The 24,518-nt window shown below is 39.8% G+C and overlaps 1 protein-coding gene across 4 annotated transcripts in view; it reads left to right on the forward strand.

Annotated features, from left to right (window-relative positions):
• LOC133152600 (protein diaphanous homolog 3-like) overlaps window positions 1–24,518 on the forward strand; it is a 47,564-nt gene that overhangs the window by 3,661 nt on the left and 19,385 nt on the right. For 3 of the 4 annotated variants that reach the window (XM_061276314.1, XM_061276315.1, XM_061276316.1), the window contains 18 exons: window positions 365–501; window positions 769–874; window positions 1,646–1,756; window positions 1,880–1,998; window positions 2,247–2,363; window positions 3,659–3,777; window positions 3,848–3,912; window positions 4,109–4,213; window positions 4,959–5,282; window positions 6,007–6,121; window positions 12,034–12,129; window positions 12,767–12,861; window positions 13,451–13,552; window positions 15,637–15,876; window positions 17,473–17,602; window positions 19,312–19,436; window positions 20,905–21,069; window positions 23,240–23,375. In XM_061276314.1, the coding sequence (XP_061132298.1) occupies window positions 365–501; window positions 769–874; window positions 1,646–1,756; window positions 1,880–1,998; window positions 2,247–2,363; window positions 3,659–3,777; window positions 3,848–3,912; window positions 4,109–4,213; window positions 4,959–5,282; window positions 6,007–6,121; window positions 12,034–12,129; window positions 12,767–12,861; window positions 13,451–13,552; window positions 15,637–15,876; window positions 17,473–17,602; window positions 19,312–19,436; window positions 20,905–21,069; window positions 23,240–23,375 (2,407 nt within the window). The remainder of the gene's footprint in view (window positions 1–364; window positions 502–768; window positions 875–1,645; window positions 1,757–1,879; window positions 1,999–2,246; window positions 2,364–3,658; window positions 3,778–3,847; window positions 3,913–4,108; window positions 4,214–4,958; window positions 5,283–6,006; window positions 6,122–12,033; window positions 12,130–12,766; window positions 12,862–13,450; window positions 13,553–15,636; window positions 15,877–17,472; window positions 17,603–19,311; window positions 19,437–20,904; window positions 21,070–23,239; window positions 23,376–24,518) is intronic. The other variant, XR_009714160.1, reaches the window with a different exon arrangement.

Below are 24,518 nucleotides of genomic sequence, written 5' to 3' on the forward strand. Positions count from 1 at the left end.
GCATTCTTTTTGCAAACTCTGCTTTTATGCAGAATGAAAACTGGTGTTGTTTAATTGTATTTATATTAAAGGTTATATTAATTTTTTTCTATTTATTTTTTATTATTTTATTTTTTTCAATCATTTATTATTTCATAATGACCCCATTTTTATTTCCCAATTGAGCTAAAATGATTTTGCTACGGCCTAATGCGCCATTAATCAATATCAAGGGCATGAAGAGGTCCTTGCACCAAATCTCGCGGAAATCAAACTTCCATCTGTTGTACAATCACAGATTTGTCGTAGTTTTCTTTTCCTGGGCCAAGTCATATGCTTGATTTGTTTCACCGTGCAAATGAAACGATGTGCTTGTTTATTGCAGTATGGCTTGGATCGAATACTCGGGGAGGAAAGAAGTCTTGTGTTACTCGCAAGAGCAATAGATCCCAGCCAGTCGGCCATGATGACCGATGTGATGAAGCTGCTGTCGGCCATCTGCATTGTGGGCGAAGATAATATGTATGTTCTCATGTCATTTTGTTTTGGTTCCAACAAGAGTTACAATGCTTTGTTTTGTTATCGTAATTTTAAACCAAACGCTTTTGAACAGTTTCAATATTGGTGTAATATATAAAAGTTGAAAACAAACTAAATTTTATTCATTATTGATTGATTCACTGCCCAATCGAAGCAGCTACGCGTTTTAAAATGACAAAATAACGATTGATACATTTTACATTCACCATGATGACCATTCACCACTCCTGGTTCTGATGTTTTCATTAGTTTGGAGAAGGTCCTCGAAGCCATCACCACAGCTGGGGAATGGAGAGGCATTGAAAGATTTCACCCCATTGTGCAAGGACTTCGAGATCGATCTGTGCAGTTACAAGTAAGAGGCGGTGTCTCAACTTGGGAGAGCTATTCAAGTGGCACTTTTGTTTTTTAAACATATATTTTACTGATTATGGAAATATTTTGGTTGCTTTTATATGTACCAAACAAGGTCAAAATGTTTTCACACATAATGTAGCTGTATAAAACTTTCATTAAAAAAAAAAACGGACATCTTTTACTTTACAGTTTACTACCAGTAGCACTTCAACGTGTCCGCCATCTAGTGGCCAATAATGTTATTACAACATAGAACTGATGCAGTAAAGGAAGCCGTTTCAAAATCAATTCATGTTTGCCAATGTAAGCAAATAGAAATATAAGTAATACATAACGATACATATATAATGAATAATAATTACTTGTTCATCTTTTTCTGGAATCTCGTGTTGCTATGCTATTTTTCATCCACGACTTGATGCAATCAATAATTGATTTGCGTGTGACTATTGAAGCTGCAGGAAGCGGCAGACCCAGAACTAAACTTAGAGGCTAGCGAAAACCAGCTTCCAAATGATCCAATTTTCCCTTTGATTGACTGTTGGGTTTTATACGTCTACAGTTGTTGCATCAATATTAAAATCAGACCTCCCCAGTCGGAGGCTGGCGAAAATAGGCATGCATTAGTTATGTTTTTTTCGTCCCGGGCGAAAAGCTCATTTACGATGCATGTCGGCGTGCTCATCGACTGTAAGAGGGATTCTGTTTGGCGCTGACCCAAACGTGCCCCTACCCCTTTTTGATGTTACTTTTCCATATCATATTTCAGGTGGCATGCATGCAGTTAATCAATGCTCTCGTAACATCACCTGACGACCTGGACCTGCGGCTACACATCAGGAATGAATTTATTCGTTGCGGCCTTAAAGCCATTTTACCCGTAAGTACCACCCCGCTGACATCCGACTTGTTTGTATCCACATGTACGTTGTTGATAAAGTTGTAACGCTCGAGTCGCTCAACACTTCTTGTCTTTACCGTATATTCTTTTTTTTAAACGTAGCAACTGTCATCGGTGAGGAACGATGCCCTTGACATCCAGCTAAAAGTATTTGAGGAGCACAAAGAAGAGGACATGATGGAATTCTCTCACAGGCTGGAGGACATCAAAAGCGAGCTGGAATATCCTTCATAGCATTAACCCAATATAGTGAATGTTCACTCTTAGCGTGTTCTATTTCAAATGAAAAGCCATGTCACATAGTGGAGGTCAAATATTTATGAATAGATGTTAGATAATACAAAGTGTGACACACTTTGAATGCAACGATTCCCCGGCGATTCATTGAAAAGGATGTTTTTTATGTGTTTTTACGGTTACAAAGCATTGCTTCCATTAATCTGCCAGTCCTCGCCTTGACTCTTTTTACTGATGCGGGGGACGTGTTCAATATTTTGCTGAACATGGTGAAGGACAGCAGCGCGGAAAACTATTTCATCTCCATACTGCAGCACTTGGTCCTCATTCGCAACGACTACTTTGTCAGGTCTGTTAAGATGGTGAAGGACAGGGCCTTAAAAGTTGACATTTCTCTTTTCCACCAAAGGAATAATTGTTCTGTACGGTGTGATGCATGTGTTGTTACCTTAGAAACAACATAAGGCACACCACTTATCATTCTTCAAAGTCTTCGGACTACCGTTTTTTTCCATGTATAATGCGCAAAATCTAACTAATTTATTGTCCTAAAATCTGGGGTGCGCATTATACATGGGTACGATTTATTTTATTTATTTTTTAATCCGGATATCATACCGAGGCCGCCATTAGAGATGCGCTTTCTTCTCTGCTGTTCACTTCAAACACGCTCCATACGAACACAATGCTCTGGTATCAGACGCTTGCTCGATCACCTGCTCGTTTGCTGTCACAATGTACCCTACACAAATCCGAAACATTTCTTCGCTATTGAGTATGCTAGCGCATGCGCACTGATACTGACGGGCAGAATAACATCCGGTTGTTCCCAAAGATGATCTTTTTTCTGAAATAATTTTACGTTCATGGACTTAAGTAGGAGTCAAAATTTGGGTGCGTATTATACATGGGTACAGGCTTTTTTCCAGCATCAACATGCCATTTTTAGGGTGCGTATTATACATGGGGGCGCATTATACATGGGAAAAAACGGTACTTGTATTTGATTTGTACATAGTTGCCCATCTGCTTGTTATTGTTTTTTTCTTTTCTTCAAACGCTCCCTTTTGTTGAGTTTTTATTACCCAATACCCTTGCAAGGCTGAGCGGTATTGAGAATGGATGGATGGCCTCGCTATGACCTTTTTTTAATCTTTCACACAAGAAATAGCGTGTACAGTGGAAGTTCGATTTAACAGACTAATAAGGGGACAGGGTCCGTCCGTTAAAGCCGTTTTTGTTGGTTAAATTGTTTTCAACCGCACACTTATCCGACCAATGTGAAATAGTGTGATCAACCATTGCTATATTTTTACTTCACAACAACCTTTCACAGTCTGCGGACGGGGCCATTTTGCTTTTATAACGCCCATGTGGGCCTTAAAGGCTCCGAATGGCATCAACTAAGCGAGGGAATGTCTCTTTCATCTGATAGCAATCTAGTTTCCACCGCTCGAGAGTAATTCACCCCGTCTTCTTTTCTGGTACTTTTCAAAGTGTTTCGTTTTGTTGGATCACCCACAGCAGTGTGGGCTTTGACCAAAGTTCACTTGATCAAAAGACGGATCACTAATCAACAACGTACGGCTTGTTTTTGTGGTCTCAATTTTCTTACAACCTTAAAGTTTGGCTTGTCACTCTCAGGTCTCAATACTTTAAGATCATCGAGGAATGCGTGTCGCAAATTGTTCTGCATCGCAGTGGAACAGACCCGGACTTCAGTTATCGTAAACGGCTCGACGTGGACTTCAGCCACCTCGTCGGCAAGTCACTTTATTTTGTACATATTGGAGCTGCAAATTTGATTAACTGTGTGGTTTTTTTTTTAAATAGAAGTTTGTGCCGAAAAGGCTCGATTTGAAGAGTATGAACAAAGAGCTTCTGAACTGGCAGAAAAGGCAAGTATTGATATTCTGAAGATTTTTTAAGTTTGAAGTCAGTTTGAGGAGCTTTCAATTTGTTGTTGATTTTTAACAAATATAGGTAAACCTATTTGTGAAATGGGTCACCAGGTAGCGCCCTTCAGATGGGACCTTAAGTTCATTAACTGACATGTCCACTCTAAAATAAATGACACTTCTTTTTTCCTTTTAGCTCGATGAAGAGTTTGTGAAACGACAGGAGGCCCAAGCTCAACTGGTCAAGGGTGAAGAGAAGATAGCCGAGCTTCAAGCCGAGTTGCAGGCTTTCAAGTCGCAGGTATTTAAGATGGTGGTCTCAGGTCATCTGTATTTCCGATCAAATGCAAAACATGCTTTATGATGTCAAACTTTGACTTATAATATGCCAACACAATTTCAAGTTTCTTACAATACATGGTGTGTTTTTGTTCTTTAATGTTTGATTTATTTTTTGTCGCACCCAAGTATATCATTTTGATTTGTGTACTGGTAAACCGATACATAGTTTAATGGTCTCGGCACATGTCGGCCATTTCTGACGCTCTTATCGCCATTCGGTGAGGGCAAATTGTCTTAAAAGCAATTTCTTTTGACAACGCTCTTCCATTTTTTTCTGGCCCACTACCCCTGATCTGCTGCCTCAAAAGAGGATTTTCATTTTCTTTGCGAGATAAATTTTCAATTTGAGAGCAAAGAACACTGAAAGAATACTCAACTAGCTGTGTTGTGTAAATGGCTGTGGAAGCTTTAAGAAGGGTTCTTACGCACAGTCTGTCATGGGTCTTAATATTCTAACTCTAAACACTCACCATGAATCATTGAATCCGATATTCAACATCTCGATAAATCCTGCTCTCCATTAAAACTGACGCCACGTTACAAACATAAATTGTGCTTGCAGGGAATTTGTGAGCACTGAAGAAACCATTTTTTTCAAGTGTCTTACTGAACACATTTGCTGACAGACCATTCGGCAATTACCAAATCTAATGTTTTTTTCCTCACTATCATTTTATGTGCATAATTTTGATCCTTCTATCTAGGTTGGAGTCGGACCAGGGGTTGTGTCAGAGGTGTTGTCGTCATCATCTTCATTACCCTGTGGCTCTTTGCCCAGTAACCTGGCATCTGGTTTACCAGTTCCTCCTCCACCGCCACCACCACCACCTCCTGCTCCTCCATTACCTGGTTGTCCAGCACCACCCCCTCCCCCTGGAGTGCCTCCTCCATTGGGTGCCCCTCCCTTACCCCCGTTAGGATTTGCATGTGCCTCAAAATTGTCCGCTTGCCTTCCGCTGCCTTATGGCCTCAAGCCAAAGAAGGAGTTCAAGCCTGAGAGCTCCACTAAGCGCCTGAATTGGTCCAAGGTAAATAAGTACAAGACTTTTGAAAAATATGAATACATCTCAACTTTATACAAGCCGGGTTAGCTTTAAAGTAGTGATGGCAAAATGAAGCTTCAAATTTGCTTCATGAACCAGTTGTATTTTTTTTTTCTTTTAAAATTCTATACTAATATCTACAGTGTTAACTGTTCATTGAGTCTCGTAAGTTACCAAAAGTTTGTCAAACTTCAATTCAGTGCCCCCTTTCCTCCACGCTTAACTTTGTCCCTGATATTTTGTTGGCAGCAGATCAGGAAAAGGCTTGTTTTTGCAGACCAGAACAACAAGGTTCTTTGAGAAAACGGCAATTGTTGAAAATAACAGATGATCATATGCTTCTGTTCAATCACACTGGGTGGCACCTCTACAGATGTTGTTCCCTGCGGAGCGATATTAGTTCACACGGCAAATGGTGTTAGTTTGTGTTGTGATTAATTATTTAATAGCCGCTGTAGAGAATGGAGATTTGTACAGATGTTCAACCAACTCAAACATATGCTTGCAATACCAAACGAGGATTTTACAAGGACAGGTTGAGGGCTGCGTGCAATACCTACAAGGGATCAAAACTTGTGAAGTTTAAAAAACCAAAAAGCATCTTTGAATATACATTATACTAAATATGCGCATTACTTTTACTGTCATTAATTTGTGCATTTGCAAATGACATAATTGTGTAATTTTGGGGGTTTTCTTTTCTATCCAGATCAATCCCCAGGAAATGTCAGAAGGCTGTTTCTGGGTGCTCGCTAATGACGATCAATACGCAAAGCCTGATTTGCTCAGCAGAGTTGCTCTCACTTTCGGATCACAAAGAGCAGGTAAGACTTTGCCGCGTTTGTCATTTTTACGAGACCCAACGTTCCGTCTGCGCTGGATTTATCATTACAGTGTATAGATCTTTGTCGCATAGCAACCATTAGACGTATAAATGTTACTTCAAGAAAAAAAACGTCTTCAAGTGTCTGCCTTCTATTTTTGTGAACTCTTTTCTTGCCTATAGAAGTGTCACTCGCTTTAAGTGTGGCCATTTGATTGCTTGTCTAAAATTAGACTGAAGAGGGTTTTAGTACGGAAGAGTTTTTGTTAAAGCAATTATTGCTCTAGTGTCTGTTCATATTTGTCCTTGATTTATTCACAGCTCTTTCCTCGCTTGTCCCGTCACTGACATCGATGCATTATTCATGCAGGTCTTAGCTACCTGTCAATTATACGCCTTTTCACTCAAGGCAGAACCCCCCCCCCCCCCCCCATTCACACACGTGCACACGAGCAATTGTTTTTTTTTAACACGAAAGTACATTGAAAAGCTAAACCGATATTCAAAGTTGTGATTTCTGTAAACCATAAGTGGCAGTGAATACTATCTGCAGAAGATTGCATTCCCCTTTTCGGAAAATGACCCCAACCATGACACTTTGGTTCACGCCACACAATCAGAAATTCATTTTACCGCAATTTCTACTCACGTTGGAAGAAGAGCAGAACGCTCAAAGCACTATTGACTGCTGTTTTGCATTACATGCTGCAGTTTTACATTTGGGAAGGAATGCATAAAATATTTTCCGTATTCCAGATGGTTTGTGGCCATCTCGGTTGTTTTCTTCTCGTTTTCTTGCCATCCCACCGGTGGTTATAAGCGCGGCATGACTGACTCGTTCAGATGGTAGTGAGAATTGCCGTCGGTGTGCGCCTTCTCAACGTGTTTGTGTTGTCTTATTATCACGGTGTAGTGTCTCATTTAAGAACAACATCTGGATCATCATTAAAGATTTAGAAGGACACCATATGAAGTAGTTTTCAACTCATCACATTTTCATTTCTATCCTCGTCCTTTTATGACATTGGGGTCCTTACCCATGTTGACTTAGAGCGAGGAGTCCCAAGCGTAGGGATTTATATTAAAACCCCAATTTATAAACGTGAAACTTTTTTTCAACAACCAAAATTCAACTCGATCCAACTAGTTGGGTGACCCAAAAGGTTGGCTCGCAACTTGAATAAGCCCAAAAAATTTAGTTGGTCCCTCTTTTGACCCAACCCTTAACCGCCGACCCACGTTTATGAGCTTGGACCAGTTAACGATTTTTTTTTTTTCATCCACCAGAAGTTTTCAAACCATAATAAAGGAGCAAATAAACCCTACAAAATAAAGTTGCTTAGATATTTGCCGATGCCTGAGCAAAACCTACGACGCACTATGATGCAATAGTTAAACGTGCATGTATTGTACCGTATTTTCCGCCCTATAAGGCGCACCTAAAAACCTAAAATGTTTCCAAAAACCAACAGTGCGCCTTATAGTCCAGTGCGCCTTATATATGGACCAAATTCCTAAATTTAAACTGGCCCAAAGCATTGTGTCATGAAATCAATCATAAGGGGCCCGCTGAAGACTATGAATCATGACTCAAAAAGACTATGGATCATTATTTTATGATTATAAAGTAATTTGTTCTGTCTGAAGTTGAAATAAAAAAGATAAAATGGATAAAATTAATGGTGCGCCTTATAGTCCGGTGCGCCTTATATAAGGATAAAGTTTTAAAATGGGCCATTCATTGAAGGTGCGCCTTATAGTCCGGTGCGCCTTATAGGCCGGAAAATACGGTACTTGACACCTTGATAATAGACAAGCCACAAATTTGACAGTAGTGATAATTAACAAAGACCTAGAACTTGTATTGTCCATTAAAATAAATGTCACTGATCTGGTAAAATTAATTTCGTCTTGTTTCGGGTCCTACGTGGCTTCACACTTGAGTGTCTTTGACAGAAAGCAAGGTTCGTATTAGAACAATGACACGCCACAGTGCTCGCGTCGTCAACTACCGCCTCATATTTTTGTCTACACGAGGCGCAAAATGCAAATGTCGACCCGCCGATTGCGACGCGGCTTATTTGGATCCTTGAATTAGCAATGTGAGAAGTGGTTTACCACCCTTGTGTACTTTTCTAACAAACATGGCGTGCCCACTTCACATGCCTCTAAAATGACAAATCAAAACTCTTGATGACTAAACTACGTGACCTATTCTACTGCCCACACTGCTCTTCTCACGTGTAATGTCCCATTTGCGCTATTCATCAGGACTAGAACTAAATGGGTTGGAGAAAGGCGAAGAGAATTAGAGCAGTGGGGAAGAGGGGATGAAAGGATTTGACAAACACTAGGTGTTTTTTCGGGGGGCGCTGAATATAACCTCAAAAATGAAACTCTTTAAATGTAAAAACAATCCTTTAAAAAAAAAAAAAAAAAAAGACTCACTTCCTGCTTTATTCTTTTTTTCTTTTTTTTTTTTCCTGTGACATTTTTCAAGAACTCCATTAGCTCTGTAATGGCTTCATGCGACTGCCGAAATTTTCTGTCATTACGAGAGCACTCATCAGCTGTATAATCATAAAAGGTTCTTTTTGTTGTTGAAAGGCGAGGTGTCATCATGACCAATGCATGGCTGCTCTGGCCGTTCTCTGTCTTATAATGTACAACACAGAACATAAGAACATAGCTATCATGAATTACAGAAGTGCATCATATTTATATTAAAAAAAATAAATAAAGCAGTAATTTATCTCCATTTTTCAGAGTCAATCTTCTCCGTCATTGTTTTTCCGTTCAAATCCAGCCACCGTTTTTTCAGGCATCAGCATTTCAACGTCTTCCCAATTTGTGTTTTTATATCCTCCCATCACCCAAGTAATGGGTCGGCTCGTTAAAAAGATATTTGCTTTTGCAACATTTGCCTGTTGTGATTTTCCATGCGCATTTGCTTATGTTGAGGTCGGTAAGACGTCTCCACGCAGACTTGCCTGCATCCAAAATGTCAAATGACTTTTGAGATGAGGGTGATTTAGAAAACCTCAATCCACTAAGAGACTTGGGAAATGTTTGTAACTCAGACGGAGCTCGCCTTATTTAACATTTCATAGAGAGGCTAATGTCTCATTTTGTTGTTATGGAACTCACGTTGCTGTGTGTTTATACAAGTGACCTTTAGAGGGCACTACTCCACCGAGAAATCGGTCAAAATCAGCAGGCCTGTAAAAAGCCTCCAATCGCGGCAATTTGTGTGTATACCAGCGTGATGTTTACGAGTGAGCTTTAAGCAGAGGTTTGTAATTCAAGCCAATGTGGGAAGACGGAGCAGGTCTAAAGAGAGAACCTTAATGAAGTCTGTTAATTTGCTGCTGTCAGAATTAAAGTCTACCGATAATTATAGCCCTCGGTCATGTGTTGTGAATCAGGGGGAGATGTGGCCTTGCGCGGCCCACTTTGATTATCCCTCTCGCCGCCCGGCTCCTCACTCCATTATTGCACTCGCCCGTCTTCCAACCTGCCTCTCGCTCATCCGCTGTCCTGTACTGTCGGTATTAATCAAGGTGGTCGAGTGTGCATCGGCAGCACGGAGAAGGGCCGTTTGTTGATTTGCTGTCAGGGTGACTGAACTCCGAGACTCCGCCGCAGAAGAACAAAACGGCGAGTCAAACAGAGCAGCTGCTTTGACGACTTGACGGATGCGTCGGAAGAGTGGAATTTCTTCACTTGTTGCACACGGATCCCCTCCTGTGCATCACATGTCTGCTGGATTTGGCTGAGGGCGGAGATGAGAAATGATAGACACTCTGGAACATAGATGCGTGATACGAATAATCAAAAGTAACCGCAATGAAGGGAAGGCTCTCTTGCAAGAGGTCGCGACATTACAATGTACAGTGAGGAGTATGCTACACGTGATTCGAGTCATCTGGAAGATGTAATAGTGTACGTCCTTCGCTAACAACATTGAACAAACCTTGGATAAAATGTCACGTTGAATTGGCACGTGCCTCACATTGTTGCCTTATCACAGGGACGTCTTCTATATACCGTATTTTCCGCCCTATAAGGCGCACCTAAAAACCTAAAATTTTCTCAAAAACCAACAGTGCGCCTTATAGTCCGGTGCGCCTTCTATATGGACCAAATTCCTAAATTTAAACTGGCCCGAAGCATTGTGTCATGAAATCAATCATAAGTGGCCCGCTGAAGACTATGAATCATGACTCAAAAAGACTATGGATCGTTATTTTATGATTATAAAGTAATTTGTTCCGTCTGAAGTTGAAATAAAAAAGATAAAATGGAGAATGATTTGATTTGGATTAAAAATCTGACATGATGCATTAATGGTGCGCCTTATAGTCCGGTGCGCTTTATAGGCCGGAAAATACGGTACATGGATTATAGGCGACACAACAAACTGATGGATAACTCGTTTTGAAATCAGAAACTGTTCATATTTCTTAAAAAGATTATGTTAATGACAAAGTCGATGCAAAATTTGTCTTTGCGGGCCACATAAAATGAGGTGGCGGGCCGTATCTGGCCCCCGGGGCCTTTAGTTTGACACCTTTGCCTTATCAGAATACACTTTGGTAGGAGTCAATGAATTCCATTTAAATTTAGTATGAGACGACTGCATCCGAGACAGACACAGGTGTGTATGTTTTGTGTGCGGGAGATTCGAGGTGTTACTTGGCTGTCTCTGAGGCCTGCCTGTCATGTACAGCATCAGTCATGCTCTTTCACAGCAGTTTTATTTCATCCAGCGTTCCCCTTTGGTGTTTTCACTATGCAATTTAGTGGTCCAGCCTCGGGGAACTTACTGCTAGGGTAATACGCACATATGCATAGATCAGCTGCACGTCTTGGTCCTCATACAAAATGGTGGTTGTGGTTTTGGAGTCCATCACGTTTACCCAAGGGTTAGTTTAATTCCAACCGTTTTGACGATCATCGCTTTATTTTCTTTATCGTTTACTCAATGTGATTTCCAAAATTGTATATATGTCCTTTTTTTTTTTTTTTTATATAAAGCAAAAAAAAAAAAAAAAATATTTCTGTCCTGTTCTTTGTGTACTTCACCGCCCTCACATTTCCGAAAGAGTGCGAAGAGAGTACGTCAACTGAGGAGCCACGTAAGTCCAGTGACTGTCGGTGTATTTCTGTATATCGGTGTATATTTGTAGCAGCGCGCACTTGGAGCTCTTTTTAGGAGCAGCTTATGTCAAAAGTCACACTTCATTATTAAATGTAGCATCCTTGTTAAGGTGCCATGTTGAAACAGTAGGGATCCTTCCTATCCCCCTCCCTCGCTTTGCCTATACTAGATTCCTGTTTGTGCAAAGTGTGTCTGGAAAAAGAGTCGCACGCAAACTCTTCATCCCAATTATAACCTGGCAGGAATGAAAAAGGAGTGATTAGTTTCATAAATTCATTTTTTTTTTGTTTTCATCTCGCAAAAATGGAGCAGGCATCTATTTGGGTGGATCGTTGATGAAATTGTTGATAAATGTTGTTGTGCTTCCTGTCACTGTTACAACAATGGCAATTTTGACAACAGCTTGTGTTAGTAATTTTCCCTCCATCGTCTTCTATGCTTTTATAGCATCCTGTCGCGACAAACGGTTGTCTTCTTTGTAAATAAAGATGCAATCATTTAAAAAGAATAAAACAATTTCCTGCTTTCTCCAAGTTGAGGTTTTACTCGACATTGTTGTGGAGTATTCAACAATTATTTTTTGCTTCCCCCCTATGAAAGTGCATGCCTGTGGGTAATCACTCCGTCATGCACACTTCATGTGTCTGAACCTGGGAATAAAGATAATAGAATAAATTTGCACATGTCAGGAATAGGTGTGTAATTATTTGCTGTATTCACAGATAAGAATTTTCTGTTTCTGTTTTCATCAGCCAAAAGAGAAGAGGAGGAACTGGATGATAAGAAATCCATTAAGAAACGAATTAAAGAGCTGAAGGTGCTCGATCCAAAGATTGCGCAGAATCTATGTAAGTATTTATTTATTTGGTTTACCCGCTCCTTACTGACCCCACTTGTATAAAAAAATATATATACACTACCGTTCAAAAGTTTAGGGTCACAAAATTGTTTGGGTGACCCCAAACTTTTGAACAGTAGTGTAACTATTATTATAATAAAATATTATGATTGAAATATTATAAATTATATCTTATATTTGTATAAGAGTATATATAGTCTATGAATATAAGTATACATATATATTATACGATTTTTTACACAGAAGATTATATATATAATCTATAAATAATTATCTAAATAAATATATACACTACCGTTCAAAAGTTTGGGGTCACCCAAACAATTTTGTGACCCCAAACTTTTGAACGATAGTGTAGGTATATATTAGAACTGAATGAATTAGCTGCACATTGTGCTGCCTGCCTGATAACGTTTTTTTTTTTTTTGTCCTTTACTCCTTTTTGTATGCTTTTTAATGCTTTTTATGTTTATGCAATATGCCATGTGAATTTCTTTTCCGCAAGATGTCTCAACTTCATTTTCATGCTTTTTTTTTTTTTTTCTTCATTTTTATGTTAATGTAATATGCAATGTAATTTTTTTTTCGCAAGATGTCTCAACTTTCATGTCTTTGTTTCTCTGCAGCCATTTTCCTGGGCTCTTTCCGCATACCTTACAAAGAAATTCGTCAGATGATATTGGAGGTTGATGAAGAGCAGCTCACAGAACCCATGATTCAGGTGGGCTCACTTTTAGATCATCTTTTGTTTGATGGAGAATCCCATTCGTCTTTTTAAGTAGTTGGCAGCTACACTAAGGGAAAAATAGGACGCCTCGTACCTCTTAATCAATTTAGAGAGTGTAATTTTTGGCAATTTGGACAATGTTTGTTTGAGTGTGTTTTGGCCAACAATTGTGGCACATGAACATCAAAGCTGGCCATTACGGCCAAGAAAGCAATTAATCTGTCTTTGAGTGGCCAACAAAATCGCATGAAAGGCAATTTACACTAAGGTGCAAGTTTTTTTTTTTTTTCTTTGACTTTTTTTTTCGAGGCAGAAGGCCGGTGATGTTTCCTTAGTAGCGTCACATTGTGGAAACGGAAAGACAGAAAGCGTGAGAGTGAATATCAGATGTTTCAGAACACCCAAGCATTACTTTTCTTTGGAGACGTGTTTGGAAAACATCATCACCTCACTATGATGTGTTAAAATGAGTCCAAAGGTCAACCTGATTCTACACGATTCTTTTGTTGTACTACTTTTTTTTTTTTTCCCCCTCATCTCGTCTCAGTCACATTTTTTTCCTCTTTCCCACTTGTCATTGTAGAACCTTGTGAAGCACTTGCCGGAGCAGGAGCAGCTGAACGCTTTGGCCAAGTACGAGAATGACTATCCAAGTTTGTCAGAGCCGGAGCAGTTTGGGGTTATAGTGAGTGTCTATGCAAACACACAGACTCCCATATATGATTCTCTTTTTACGTTTAATCAAAACAAGTAAAATTTCAACATCACATCTGTAGTCACTGCGTTGCAGTAGAGACACATTTTTTTTCTTTCCGTAAGGTCTCTGCATAAATGTTTTTAAATGGAAAAAGTATGTCAACAGCTGATTGTCACAAGACTTCCTTTTTAAAGACTTGTTGCTTTCTTCACGAATGTAATGTAAACGCACGAGATGGTTTCCGTCGCACGGTGGGGATAAACAGCCTAAATGACTCGCAGCTTTTTAACATTCAGCTGTTTGAGCCCGAAGTGACAACTGGAATACCTCCCTAATTTATGCACTTATTAAAAAGCAACTTTGCCGTCTAATTTTCTGCACTGGGTTTCCTAGAGACTTTTCGAATGAGACTAGCGCAAAAATTTGCATAAGGACTGTATCAATTTTGGAATGTGACATGACTCCCGCAAGCAGCTCAGTTGCTGATAAATTAAGAAAAAAAGAAGGAAAACTGGAAGAAAAAAAACAACTTGTCTTTTTTTAACTAGCCAATAGAAAATTGCTGAAAATGTCTTTACAATTAATATAGATGTTGTTGTATGTTATGAAATCAGAACTTTTGAGCTGCGCTGTATTATTCAGATCTCTGCATGGCAATGTAAGTATTATATTGATATTTTCATGTTGGGGTTGCTAATTAGACCTGGCTTGAGACGCCAAATATCCGTGTTTACCAGTATGCATAACCCCCACCCGCGTGTAGTCACAGCTCATGACTGGCAGCGTTTTGGATTAGTCTTTCGTCTGGGATTTAGATTGTTGTTGACACTTCACTCAGACACGTTTTACAAGTTGCCAAAACATTTACTCACCAATATGTTCTTATAAAGTGCTTTATGTTCCAAAGAGTTTACAATATTACATTTTATACGAGCTAACTTATTTGTTTTTTATTTAAATCCTTTTATTTTTATCTTTTTTTATTCTGTATTATTTATTTAAAGTTCAAAGTTCAAAGTCAGCTTTATTGTCAATCCCTTCATATGTCAAGACACACAAATATTTATTATTATATATACTACATATTATATATATACCGTATTTTCCGGCCTATAAGGCGCACCGGACTATAAGGCGCACCTTCAATGAATGACCCATTTTAAAACTTTATCCTTATATAAGGCGCACCGGACTATAAGGCGCACCATTATTGCATCATGTCAGATTTTTTATCCAAATCAAATCATTCTCCATTTTATCTTTTTTATTTCAACTTCAGACGGAACAAATTACTTTATAATCATAAAATAATGATCCATAGTCTTTTTGAGTCATGATTCATAGTCTTCAGCGGGCCACTTATGATTGATTTCATGACACAATACTTCGGGCCAGTTTGAATTTAGGAATTTGGTCCATATATAAGGCGCACCGGACTATAAGGCGCACTGTTGGTTTTTGAGAAAATTTTAGGTTTTTAGGTGCGCCTTATAGGGCGGAAAATACGGTATATATTATATAATACATATATATACTGTACATGTTATTATAAGTTATTTTGCATATACACACATGTTTGTGGACCAGTCATTTGATATCTTTTCTGTGGCAATAATTCAACCGGATGGAACATCAAACAAGATAGCCAGCTTTTTTTTTAATTTTTTTAATTTAAACACACGTGGAAGCAGAACCCCTCTAACCCAACTCAACACGGCATCCGCAATCGCCCTAGTGTCCAGGTCTTGAGGCCCAATGCAATATTTTCCAATTTGCTGTAATTGTGTGCGAGCGGTAATCCAAGGCGGCCTGTTATGTATATTCCATTCACCTCCCCTATAAGGACACGAACCCCATAATTAACTTAACAGTCGTGGGTTCCAAATCGAATCAACGCCAGCATCTATCATGCCTGCCTAGCAAGACTTTAGAATGTGATGATCACCTGTGTGTTTCTCAAAACTTGTTTTCAAGAGTGAGTGATGGTTATTTTAAGAAGCTTCACACATTTGACCTTGTTTTTTTTTCTTTCACCCCCTTTTCCTGTCGATTTCCTTTCCTTCCTTCCTTAGATGAGCAGTGTGAAGCGACTTCGCCCACGACTCAACCATATCCTTTTCCGGCTGCAGTTTGACGAGCAGGTGAACAATCTGCGGCCGGATATTCTAGCAGTAAACGCAGCTTGCGACGAAGTCAAGACAAGCCGCTCTTTTGGCCGCTTGCTGGAACTTGTGCTGCTCCTGGGCAATTACCTGAACGCGGGTTCCCGAAATGCCCAGTCGTTCGGCTTCGACCTCAGTTCTCTCTGCAAGGTGAGCGTTGACCTTTCTGTCAAATCATTAAATGTATACCGGAAGATGCCCTAGTTGAGCTTGCCTCACAACTCAGTGTGCCCTATATATGGAAATTTCCCAAAACAGATGTGCTCATCAAGGCTGTGCCTTAGAATCCGGTGAGCCTCGTAATCCAATAATTACAGTAAATCTAAATTTTTGAGAAAAGTCAAACAAAGTCTTTAGTAATCGTTGGTAAGCCTTTTTACTTAGCCGGATCCTGTCTCAAATTTTCAAATATCATATAGATTTATGTGTTTGTTTGTTTGTTTGTTTGTTTGTTTGTTTGTTTGTTTGTTTGTTTGTTTGCATGCATGCATGTTTTTTGGGTTTATTTTTTATTATTTTTTTAAATACACTGACATGACGCATATCTCCTGAGAGCAAACGATAAGAGTCCTCTTAAAAGAAAAAAACTCCAATGGAAAACGTGCGTGAACCCTGGCTAGTACATGATTTAATTGACCCAATCTAACCTTAATGGTGTCGAGTTTCTGGACACGTTGGACTGTCCTTGCGTCAGGTGGCGAGGACTCGGCAAACATTTTGCATAAACCAAAGGCAGAACAGTCACTTTTTGTGCATGATAGTGATGATGACAGAGAGCAGAGTGTAATCCCTTGCTAGGAGACTCATCCATCTTGAGCGGCACAACTACCAAAGCAGCCATTCATCACTGACAAAATTCGGCCCTGTTAAACTTGTGCTTTCAATATTACCTTCCGATAAATAATGTTTATTGTATGTGTCGACTTGATGAATTAGGTGAACGGTGGTACAATACACTGAAAAAGTTCTTTTTTTTAATGTTGAAATGCTGATGATTCAGTGCGTACTTTTGTAAGATTGCAGTCTCCTTTGTGGCGGGGTCAAGGTAAGTTTATATGAAAAGACGTTTATGTATATAAACGCAAACATTAGCCTCCTGTTTATATTCGAACTATATTCGGCAGTTCACTTTGCACCAAAGGAAATGTTGACATTTTCAACTGTGTCGAATATGTGGATGATTGAGGAATTCATGTGAGCTTTAGAATAAAAGAAGAAAATTATTTATTCGATTAATAAATTGGCGGGCTGTTTATTAAATATCCGGAGCTATTACAAATTGTCCATATTTTGTTATGGGAAATAAAAGCGGGTGCATTTTGCTGCTTAACTCAGTCCACGTACATATTAATCAGTATGCCGTGTTTTGACGCTAAGATCATATTATTGTAAAGATTTTTCTTTTTTTTTCTGCTTTAAGAGTTTGTTTTGTATCCCAAGTCACAATGATGTACAGTTTGGGTTATTCAATTTGCCATTTTGGGTCCCCTTAGTGTTTGCCTCTAAACCTCTTTGCAGCTTGACAACATGAACGTGGATGTGGCGCTCGTGTGAATGAAATAACTGGGAAAAAAACTGCGGGATATAAATTTGGAAGACATGATGTTCTTCTAGAACTCAGTGAACATCACACATTGATCCACATTTTCAGAAGCTCTTCCTTTATGCCAGATGGAAGAAACAGTTGTCGTCTTGTGTATATATGTATGTCTCTAATGTTTGTTTGTTTTCTTTCGCTTTCAACAGCTGAAAGATACAAAGTCAATTGACCAGCAGACCACACTGCTCCATTTCCTGGTGCAAATATGTGAAGAGGAATTTCCAGATGTGATCAAATTTGTCGAAGACCTTAAACACGTGGATCGAGCAAGCAGAGGTAATCGGCATGCGAATTCACACTCGACACACATCGATTGTTCCGTTTTTAAAATGTCTATAATCGTATGAGAAAACCAAGCCTAAGACCTCGCAGTGTACATAAAACTCGAGTGGCCGCTAGCAATTCATGACTTTCCTTGCAGAAGGTTTGAATAATCCTCTAGAGCAAATACATCCACCATCTATCCATGCTTTTTTTGTATCGCTTATTCGAAGTTCGGTCATGGGTGTGCCAGCTGACCCGGGGCGAGAGGTCGTGTTGCCCCAACTGATTACACGGAGTAAGCACATAAATGTGACATTTCCATTTTACGTATGAAACACAGCAGCAGGGGTCACCAACCCTTTTCAAACCGAAAGCCGCTTTTTGGGTGTTGATTCATCCATGCCAGTTTGGCACATTTTTGAGAAACAAATTTGCTTAAATTCTCTCTTAATATTGTTACTGTTTGTGTTATTTTTATTAAAATCACTGCAAATGCTCTTTGTCTATTAGCTTGGATTGGCTCATGCTCACTGCCACCAAAAATCAGGTCCAAAAATGGATGAATAAAAGAATCTGTGTTTAAAATAATCATCATTTTTTTCTATCTGACAGCAACAATACATTTGTTTTATGCCCCTTAATCAAAGAGCTGTACGTAGGTCGAACTTAATAATTGAAGTTGCACAAAAAAAAAAATTAGGCTCCGTCAAGCTGTATTTTTAATTAATGGGCCGCGTTTGTGTACTCATCCAAAAAGCCAAGAAGCTTGATTTAATTATTTGTTAATAGTAACGTTAGTGGAATATTCCATCAGCAAAAACTCATTACGATCATGACAGTACGGAGAAAAGTCTCGTGAGGGAAAAGCGGCATTAAACTTCTCACCTCGAAATTAATTTTTGTGAAGCAGATAAGCAGTTAATATACAGTTACCTCCAAAAGACCTGACAAAAGCGCCCACCTGTACAACTGATGTTGAAAGGGACTGAGAAAGTACGTTCTTGTTCAATCGAGGCTTTTCTAACGTGTGCGTGCTCGCTCTCATTCATGCTCTTTGTGAATAACTAGCATGTGTTGGGAGGTTCCTTATATTCTATGCTTTTCAAGTCTAAAGCTCACATTCTTAGTAAGTACACTTCAGTGTGTTTGATGTCTCATTGTTTTCTGTTTTCACTCCTTTCCTGGCCTCGCACAAAATCATCTACTGTAAAGCGGAGCGCCGCTCGTGCCCTGCGGAAAAAGTACACAGAGATGTGTGCCACTTGTTCTTATTTATCGCACAGCAGGTTGGCAGAGTAATAAAGAGGTGTCAATGGGGGGGCTTTGCAAATTTCCCAACTTTTATTCCTTTAAATCAGGGGTCGCCAAACCTTTTCCTGTGAGGGCCACGTTACTTTTCCCTTCTCTGATGGGGGGGGTCGGTGTCAGTCTGTAACAGAAAAAAGTGTGACGATCGTAGGGGAGCTTAAAATTTTTATTGTTTTCCAGAAAGCCACACATAACCAAATAACGGTTATTTAATAACCTTTTCCGGAGAGTAATATTTGCAACTTCCGTCCGATCCTACTCGATCCTCAAAATAGGCATCGATTCGATTTTTGGAAATAATAGTTGTCCTTTGTGCTTCTGTTTCCTCCCATTTTCTTGCCACGATGACGTGCGTGTGTTCTTTGTGCTTTTATGAATCGGCGTGCGCTTGAATGCATGTTGGCGTGTGTCAGTGTCTGCAGAGAATTTGGAAAAGAGCCTCAGGCAGATGGAGAGGCAGCTGTTGCAGCTGGAGAGAGACCTCGAGACTTTCGCGTCCTCTGATGACCCCAACGACATGTTTGTCAATAAAATGGCAATATCCTTTCAACACATTTTCTTCGTTATGCCTTCAGTTGCAACTGACCCAATTTATGATTGAATTTTTAGATGGAATCAGTTAATATTATTTATTTAAAAAAATATATTTTTGTTAACCAATAAATATCACTCAGTTTTGATATACCGTATTTTCCGCCCTATAAGGCGCACCTAAAAACCTAAAATTCTCTCAAAAACCAACAGTGCGCCTTATAGTCCGGTGCGCCTTATATATGGACCAAATTCCTAAATTCAAACTGGCCCGAAGTATTGTGTCATGAAATCAATCATAAGTGGCCCGCTGAAGACTATGAATCATTATTTTATGATTATAAAGTAATTTGTTTCGTCTGAAGTTGAAATAAAAAAGATAAAATGGAGAATGATTTGATTTGGATTAAAAATCTGACATGATGCATTAATGGTGCGCCTTATAGTCCGGTGCGCCTTATATAAGGATAAAGTTTTAAAATGGGCCATTCATTGAAGGTGCGCCTTATAGTCCGGTGCGCCTTATAGGCCGGAAAATACGGTACTTTTCAAAGAAACACCAGAGGTTTTTTTTTTTGGGTGGATGAAGCTTGTGGATGAACGCCAACATTTTTGCAATTTAGGTAATGTTCTTAGTAATGTACGTGGATATTTATTTTTATTATTGTTCTTTGCTGTCAAGTTTTATACTGGCCTAAGGCTATGATGTCAGATTGTTTACAGAGCTCATCCTGTCATACTCTTGCAGATGTGGATAAATAAACAAGGTGTCCACAGATCCCTCAAAAAATCAATCTTAGGTTTCAAAACGCAGGCTGTAATTAGCTTGCCTTTCAAAGGTCTTGCAAATGCCAAATTGACAGATTTCGAAAAATTCTATTTAGCATTTAAATGTAATGAGAAGCAGAGCTGAGCAGAACTGTCAACATTTGTCATCATTTGGTTGCCAGGCCGATTTTTCTCTGATAATGATTAAGGAGTTTCAACTTGGAACGGCTAATATTTGTTTGTGATTGATGGTTAAAATGTCAGTAGGCTACACGCTGAGTCTATTTTCCGTACCTCACAATTAGACATGTCAAATCGCAATTGCTGTTTTGAGAAAACTGCTCAAGTTACCTTGAGATCAACATTTTTTCCCGGACTGAATGTTTTTTTCATTTTTGTCGATATGCGTAAGTAGTCTCATCATCGCTAGCCAGTTTTAGCTGAGGCTGAAAATTTATCATTTAACTCAAAGATAATGTATTTTTCTATCTCCTACCTACAAATTTTATATTCTAGTTTGAGATTTGGAGGACGCTGATGCGGCAGCGCTCTCCCACCCTTGACCCCACCGCCGGGTCGCCGTAATATAAACAACACAGTTAAACCTGACCTTTCCATTTTAATATTTTAAGCAAATTAATGTACCTCCACGGCTAATTTGCTGAATGCCTAATGAATTTGTGCTGGACCTTGACCAACACCGTCACAGCTTCAGCAAGGTGGCGCGTGAGCAGTATGGCAAGCTGGTGAGCATGCAGAGCAGCATGGAGACGCTCTACCGGAATCTTTTGGAGTATTATGCCGTCGATCCGAAGAAAACATCCGTGGAGGAGCTCTTCACTGACCTCAGCAACTTCCGTAGCATGTTCACCGTGAGTTGAACTTTCAGAATTTGCACAACCGCAATAGCCCATCTTAATTGAATCCTTTGCACAAACAGCTATATATTGGTGACTGATTGGAAACTAGTAGGTCATAAATGTCGTATCATGATTAAAAAATCAGTGGTTGGAAAAAAATTGGGTCAAGCACAAATACTAGCTTGCTAAATCGCTTCCATATTATTTTTGTGAGCTTTTGTTTGTGACACTGCACCACTTACACAACAACATGAGTATTTTTATTATGCTACATGGTACCTGAAGCTACCCTTCAATTTAGGTTGTATTTTTTCCATGTTACAGAGTGCATTGTTAGAAAAGTCCAGAACAAAGTCAATTCGAGGGTTTGCCATCCATACAGACAACGTCAAATCCATAGGAGTGAGATTTGAATACCCCTATCACAAATGTTAGCTTTGTATGTCCCTTCGGTTACGTGAATACATATTGTACATTGATATGTATGATATTTTCCTTGGTCCAATTTCAGAAGCCTTACATTTCATCACCATATCATTGGTGTTACTCTCGGGGTCCTTACTAAACATACCAATGAATAATAAGTGAAGAAGCAGTCTTGTAAGGACTTTGAATGTACTCCCGAGGATTCTGTTTTAATAAGACAAGGTGCAAGCGGCGAACAGCCTTCGTAATTTGTTCAAAAGGTGTCTTCCCACCGACATCCAACGGGGAGGTCAAAGGGTGTGTTCATGCAGTAAATCTCAGCGCAGTAACCTCTCGGTCAAATCTGTGTCAGCATATACACCGCTGTGCCAAGGTCCATGCTAATAGCTACACGTTGTTTGGAGACCACTGCGTGTAATGAACTGAGCCTTCAACTGCAACTGTGTGCAGCGTTCTCAAAATATGTGCGCGGGGAAAAGCTAAGCAGCTTTTCCTCGACGGGTGTGGGGGGGGGGGAGCGTCGAAATGACAAGCGCATACAAAGGCATAGACAAACCAGCACACACACACATGCAGCATGCTCAGTCACCCGTAGGAAGGAGACCCAGGGCGAGGCCGCGCATCTGACAGGAATCCAATTGAGCGTGTCTAATGGCAGACATCCAGGAGAAGAGGCGGGGGAAAACAGACCTGGAGTGATGAGGAGAGCTAAGGGCAATATCCTCTCTGTGTTTGGCTTTGGCTCGCTCTCATTTTGCATCATCACTCTATTAGAATTTTGTATGGGCAATAAAACACGACCCCTGACGTTTTTTTAATGATATAATCACGTTAAGTTATGCACCAGTATGTTTTTGTGTTACTTATGAACTAACACACATTAAGATGTTGGTTTTTTTTCCCCCCCCCCACAACACTCCCATTTACTGCAACTCTATTGATATTTAGTTTTGGTGACAGCATGTTTTTGTCATTGTACTCTCGCTCGGTTTTTGTTTGAACAAAGTGGCTCTGACGTATTGCTCTTGAGCTGCTCTTCTCCTGCTGCACTGAAGCTAAGCGTGATTCACTCCAAGCAGAACCACTTGTTGTATCGACTCGTTATTGACTAACCATTGCTTTCTCTTTGCTAATGGCATCAGGCAAAGGGACTTTTTTTTTTTCCCCCCCTCCCCACTGTGAATCTGCATAACAACATTGATAGAACCATCTGTTGCGCAGATGCCAGGTACTATTATGATTATCTTTTATCAACCCTGACTGGGTTATATTTTATTACAACTGGCATTGCTTTGCAGGACAGCAGGGAATTTAGTTTATGTTAAGATTCAAGGTGATTAGATAGTTACTATACATTCTGAGGCTGTGATTTATGCCTTCTTCTTTTTGTTTTGACATTCTCTTTGACATGAACTGGTTTATTAGAATACCAACGTTTCCTTTGAGGAAAGGCTATTAGACTTCCTCTAAAGTCTTTTTCAAAGCCACAAGCTAAACTAAATGAATTAGCATTAAAAATGTTCTAACTAAACTCGTTTATAAAGCGGGGGTGTTAGTTTGATGTAAACTCACCTCATAATGGCTGACACGAGATGGACCAGGTAGATGAGAGCAGAGATAGACAAGCTCGCGGCAGCCCGAACTTCCATTTGCAGAGTAAATAAAATGAACTCTTATGAACTCACACCCAGCGCTGAATACTGAAGCAAATTTGTACTCCGGCGCCGCTTACACGTTTTTGTTTCTCTTTTTACAGCAAGCACTCAAAGACAACACGAAGCGTAAGGAGTGCGAGGAGAAACAAAGGAGAGCACAGGCGGCAAAGGAAAAGGCTGAGCGCGAAAAGCAGGAGAGACAGCAGAAGAAGAGTGGCTTGCTTGAACTTAATGCAGGTAAAAACTCAATTCACCATTGCCTCACCAGATATTCCATGCTGTTGTTTTTGTTCCTCATCACATGCTTGTATGCCACAACAATCCAAGATCTAATTATAGGTTGTATTTTTGGCCACAAAGGTGAGATCAAGCATGGTCAGTTTTACATATTTGTGCGCCGCACGTATAAAGAATATTTGTTTACTTGCGACTTTAAAAAGTGTCCCTGACTGTGCCCTTCAGTAAATATTAAAGTCGACATTTAGAAGACGCTTCAAACTTCCAGTTGTTGTTTTTTGGGTTTGTTTTTCCCCTCCCCCCCCTTTGGAGTATTGCGGGTGCCAAAAACTTGTTTAACAACACAGCCTCCAGACCTATTTTCAACGCCAAAAAACGAAGACTGGCAGAAAACTCCAGCCCATCAGCCCCATGCTAGCGTGTAGCACTAACATTTGCCAGCCATTGTAGCTTGCCTGCAGACAGAGTGCGTGTATAAAAACCACAAGTGTGTTTTGTGCCAAAGTACTGTCACACGTTTTGGCTAAATATAATATCAAAGCTTCTCGTTCCCTCGCTGTCGGGTGGCAAAGTTTAACACCAGAAGTTGTTCTACAGGGTTTAATAATAGAGCACGAGGTAATCGGTTAGGTCGCATCCTGGTTAGATCACCCTTGTAAGTTATGTGTGCAAATGTTTTATTTTGAAACGTTCTATTTGAAGGTATCTATGAAATGTCAAAGTATAGCGCTATCTGTTGCTAAAGCTTTGGTGCGATTACATGCAGCTCGAGGGTGGTGCCTGGGTCTTGCACGAGAATTGTTTTACCGCAGAAAGCCTTTCTCATCACATCACGCCGAGAAACGTCCATTTCGTAAAAATGTGGCCTCTTTTCAAAGGTTACTTGCACACCTTCAGGCACCCTAAAGGAGCCTAAAATCCCACTCTCCATTAGTCAGCCCCTAAACCTCATCCCACCAGCGACATGGCAAAGCCATCCATCTCAAAGCATCCAAAGTAGCACGATAGCCATCAGCAAATATAAGTTTAAAAATTCATCTTCACGTTCTTCTCAGTCTGCCGAGTGGTGGCCAAAATACAAATTTATGCATCACTGCGAGCCCTTGGATGATTCTATTTTGAGAGGGGGTCTTGAGAATCTAA

This window comes from Syngnathus typhle, linkage group LG4, assembly GCF_033458585.1.
Source record: "Syngnathus typhle isolate RoL2023-S1 ecotype Sweden linkage group LG4, RoL_Styp_1.0, whole genome shotgun sequence".
NCBI lineage: Eukaryota > Metazoa > Chordata > Actinopteri > Syngnathiformes > Syngnathidae > Syngnathus > Syngnathus typhle.